This window comes from Sinocyclocheilus rhinocerous, unplaced genomic scaffold (assembly GCF_001515625.1).
Source record: "Sinocyclocheilus rhinocerous isolate Xijiao unplaced genomic scaffold, SAMN03320098_v1.1 scaffold1041, whole genome shotgun sequence".
Lineage (NCBI taxonomy): Eukaryota > Metazoa > Chordata > Actinopteri > Cypriniformes > Cyprinidae > Sinocyclocheilus > Sinocyclocheilus rhinocerous.
In genome coordinates this window covers 3616-8602 of record NW_015637595.1, presented here as the reverse complement: position 1 = coordinate 8602, position 4987 = coordinate 3616, and the positions used below count along the sequence as shown (strand labels likewise).

Here is a 4987-nt window from a genome sequence, read left to right as displayed (position 1 = left end):
ATATAGTTTTTTTATAATAATAAAAAATATTTTTTTATATTTATTTATTATTAAATATAGTTTTATATACTTATTTCTATATATTATTTATACTTATTAATATTTATATTATATTATTTCTATATATTTATATGTGAAAATAATTTTTTTTAAATTGTTATGCTCCAACATTTTTCATTTTTATATTTAATTATATTACATTATTTATATATTTGATGTATTTATAAATATAGTTATATATACTCTTTTATTTTTAATTGTATGGTTATGCTTTTAAAAACATCAACTTTTAACAACATTTAAAGCCTTATTCTACAACACTGACTGCTGTTACTGCACTGAAGGATCTGCTTTTGTTTTTCTTTGCTTTCTGAAGTTCTGAGGCACGGAAACATCCTTCAGTCTCCAGCGGTGGCTTCCAGGTGAATCGATAACCTGTCACTTCCAACATAACGGAGAGGATTGACCAGCCATCCCACACAAAGAGCGCACAAATGGAGCCCATTCTTCTTGTTCAAGCCAACATGTTGTAACACAGAAGGTCAGATGATGAGTAGATGTTCTGTGACGATAATGTTCACAATTACACTGAGAACCTGTCTATAAACCTGCCCAGACAGCAATGCCAATGCTTCTAGATCAGTAGCAATGTCACAATCCAAAAGTTCTGTGCTAAACACAAATAATAACATGCAGTAAATAATAAAATCATGCATGTTAGGACAGTAAAATAAACAGACTTATTAACATTAAAGGCAAGACGAAGGTGAATAAGGTACAAATATTAACTTATAGATATCACCACACTTCCACAGTTTTAATTAATCACAGTATATTAAGATAATTATTTTGTATCACAAGTTTTCTAAAATGTTAGATTTAAATATGCAAAATGTGCACTAATTCGCATACATTTCCAGAACAAAAATCTGATGAAGCCAGGTTAAAAATTATTTTAAATTTAGTTATTAAATTTAGTTAAAAATCCATAGGGGATTTTTTGTTTCTCTTTTTATCACTTCATAAATCATAAAATTATATAAATCAGTGTGAATGAAATGAACAAACCCCTCAGTAAAAACCTTCAGAATATAGATAGGAATACATCTGCTAAGTTTTGTGGATGTAAGTGCTGCTGAAGTGGAGAAACAAACTTATTTTGAGAAAATGACCTTTAAAGGGGTCATAGGATGCCCATTTTCCACAAGTTGATATGATTCTTTAGGGTCTTAATGAAAAGTCTGTAACATAGTTTGGTTAAAATTTCTCAATGGTAGTGTAAAAAAAACACCTTTTTTACCCTGTCAAAAACAGCTCTTTTCAGATCAAGCCGTTTTTGTAGCATTTTCCTTTAAATGTTAATGAGCTCGGCTGCCCCCGCCCCTCTCTTCCGAGCCGCTCTCAGAGAGACTGTTTACTTTAGCTGCATTCATCCTGAAACTTGCTAATTAGCACATTATTAGGAAAGGCGATTTGCAAAGATTCGTTAAAAAAACATTACACTTACTTCTTCTGTAGGTGAGGCTGGATCACGAATGATTTGTGCGAACATAGACGCATTTATATAGATGGGGGGCGCATTCCCTTCAGAAACGAACATAATCCACTGCGTCTTCAGCGGCTCAGATGTTGGGAGTAAATGACGACTGCTATGTTCATTATTACATCCAACAACAGAAGACCTCAATCGCTTAGGAGTCATTCTTGTCTACATCTGCTCCGGCGGTGAAACAATGGCGGACTGATGACAGCTCAATCAGGGCGGGTCTAAGGTAAGACACCAGTCCAGTCTGTGATGAAACACTACTGTCAATCAAACTGTCGTGGGAGGGGCCTGTCTGTGTGACGTCACACAGACAGGCATCTGAGATCGGCTCGATTTGAGAAAGGGGAAAACATTTAACCAGATTAAAAAAAAAAACACTGGGTGGATTTTTATCATCATAGGGTGGTTGTGTACTGGATTTTTATTATTTTAGGGTGTGTGTGTACACACTGCCAACACACATTTCAGTTCAAACAACTTGTAAAAGTGCATATAGCATTATATGACCCCTTTAAAGATATGTACCATGAATTAAATCTACAGATGCAAATAGATAAAGTGCAATAATAAAACCAAGGGAATGATATATGAACAAACCCCTCAGTAAATACAGAATACAGATAAGAATAACATTTTTAAATTGGGTATTTGTAAGTGCTGCTGAAATGGAGAAAAACTCTTTAAAGATATGCATTGGAACTGAAATCTACAGACACAAATAGATAAAGTGCAATAATAAAATCAATGTTAATGATATCAACAAACCCTTCTATAAAAACCTTCAGAATATAGATGGGAATAGAACTCTAAGTTTTGGTGTATGTAAGTACTGCTAAAGTGGAGAAACAAACTCATTTTGAGAAAACGGCATGAAATCTGCAGATGCAAGTAGATAAAGTGTAATAATAAAAGCAGGTGAATGATATTAACAAACCCTTCTATAAAAACCTTCAGGATATAGATTGAAATAAAGCTGTAAAATTTGATGTATGTAAGTGCAGCTGAAGTGGAGATAAAACTCATTTTGAGAAAACGGCCTTTAAAGATATGGATTGGAATTGATATCTACAGATGCAAATAGATAAAGTGCAATATAATAAACACTTAAATGTGTATTTTGGATGTTTTCTTTTCACTAGTCTAAAAGAAGACATGTTATAAAAGCAAAATAGACCAAAATCTCAAAACTGACCAGTACATGAAAAACATTTTAACTTAAAGTTCCACATACAGTATTTCAGCACAAATTAATCTGTGAATTATGAAACTTGGACATGGTCAGTCATTCAGATGTTGGTCGCTACTTGAGTTTTGAAGTAAAACCAGTTGAGAACCAGTGATCTAGAGATCTGAGCACTGAGAAGGACTTCTGCTCAAACTATTAAACCTGCACCAGTCCAAACTGGGTGTTATTCTGGCAGTGATCAGATGAAATGAGAAATGTGTTCCTCGAGGAATGAGAGAGAGAGAGACGCATCAGCGTTAGATTTTGAGACACACTAAAGTGACTTATGACTGTCAGACTGAGCCAGAAGATGTGCTAACACTTAGTTCTGCTGGGAATAGAGCTCAATCATACAGCCAAAATAACAACTTTACAGTGTTTCACATCTTCTCATTGCCTATTCAATGTGAAATAGGTTCAAATTAATATTCAACAAAAAGCCAGAAGACATCTAATTAATCTAATTAAATCTAATTAAAAGTAACAAATTAAGGCATATTTTCCCATACTAAAAAAGGTTGATTGAATGATTTTTTAAAATTTATTTTGTGCACACATGTACAGCAATAGTAATAAAAAGTAATATTTACCTAGTTTATATTCCAATTTTTAATCACTAAAAAAAGAAAAATCTTATGCACAGTAATAGCAATGAAACACAGAATTTATGTAGATGTATTCTTAATATATTTTTTATTTATGATCAAAAATCATTAAAAAAACTAAAAAGGAGAATTATTGTTAAGATTTTTAATTGCTGAAATCACTAAAACAATCGTTAAAAATCAAAAAAAAAATTAAACACATAAAAATAGAATGATTTTGAATAATTCTGTAAACACATACTGTAATAGCAATAAAAAGCAATAGTTACCTAGACGCATTCTTACTAAAAATCTGCCAAATTCCTGATTTAAAAAAATAAATAAATAAATAAATTTTGTGCACATATATACTGCAATAGTAATAAAAAGCAATATTTACCTCTATGTATACTTACTACAATTTCTTAATTCTTGATCAAAAATAAAGTCTCACCTCTCATTTTCTAACAAGAAAATACTATTTCAGTCTTTCAAAATTTCTTCGAAATTTCATGTTTTATTTAAATGCATTATTTGCTATTTCATTGTATTTGTTTGTGAAATTTACTATCAGTTTCTGAGTGAAATATTTTTCACAAAGTTTTTTTTAATCAGTGTTTAATGACTTCATTTACACTGACTCCGATGGCTTTCAGGTCCAGCGCTGAGGTTTATTGCTTTACATCATTAAATCTGATGGTGTGCAAATAAACATTCATGTTTCTTTCCGTTTACAGGCGGTTTGGGTTAATAAAGCAGAAGGCAGTTAACAAAGCAAACCTCACCAGCATCTCAGTGGCTATACAACCTGACCTTCTCACAAATATCATCCTCATTCTAACCAGTCTGACCATAAAAACCCAGTCAAACGTACTGCAAGATTTATGGATTTAAATTGCATATAAAATTCCCATGCACCTGTTTCATTTCTGTATGACTGACAAATATGCATCACATTAAGCTTATTTGTTTGTTAAAACTGTGTAATCCAAATGCATTTTATATGCACATGAACTTTAAATTTAACACACAAGCTCTGCTTGTTTAATCAGCAGACAGTGATTCAGAAGTGAACGCATATTGACCCATCCACTGCGTCTCATGCGTTTGACAGATCCACTGTGTCTCCGGCGAGCGCTGCAGTCGACGGCTCTCCTGAGAGAAGCACCAGCTGGCTGCTCCATTATTCATGGGTGTCACTGAATCTGGGTTCGGTTGAGCGAGAAACACACAAGAACAAGCACACAAACACTCCAGTGTGCAAACACAAGCAAAACAAACACTCACTTCTGACTCCTGCCTCTAAAAACACTACTGCTGGGTTCATACACTGGCTTTAACTTCTGTGCCGCGGGTCAAACTGACTCACATTGGTTTACATGCAGTTTGGGGAAATCGGCACTATGAAAAAAAACTAAAGATTCATGTAAAAACAGAAAACCTCTATTGTAGCTTCTCTGAGACTTAAAATGTCAAATATGTGAGAAAAACGTAATAATTCCCTATTTTTATTGTTATTTCTACTCTGTTGGGGTGATTTTGACCTATTTAATTTTATGTCCAAAATTAGCTGCATCAACACTTTTTATTTTTATTTACAACACTATTTATTTATTTATTTTAGTTTAGTCA

The 4987-nt window shown here is 32.8% G+C and overlaps 1 protein-coding gene across 1 annotated transcript in view; it reads right to left on the bottom strand.

Annotated features, from left to right (window-relative positions):
- The window catches only part of LOC107749232 (SH3 domain-containing RING finger protein 3-like), a 62953-nt gene extending 58414 nt beyond the window's left edge, over positions 1-4539 (bottom strand). The window contains exon 1 of the mRNA XM_016564326.1: positions 4441-4539. Within this exon, the coding sequence (XP_016419812.1) occupies positions 4441-4539 (99 nt within the window). The remainder of the gene's footprint in view (positions 1-4440) is intronic.
- Between the last annotated feature and the right edge of the window lie 448 nt (positions 4540-4987).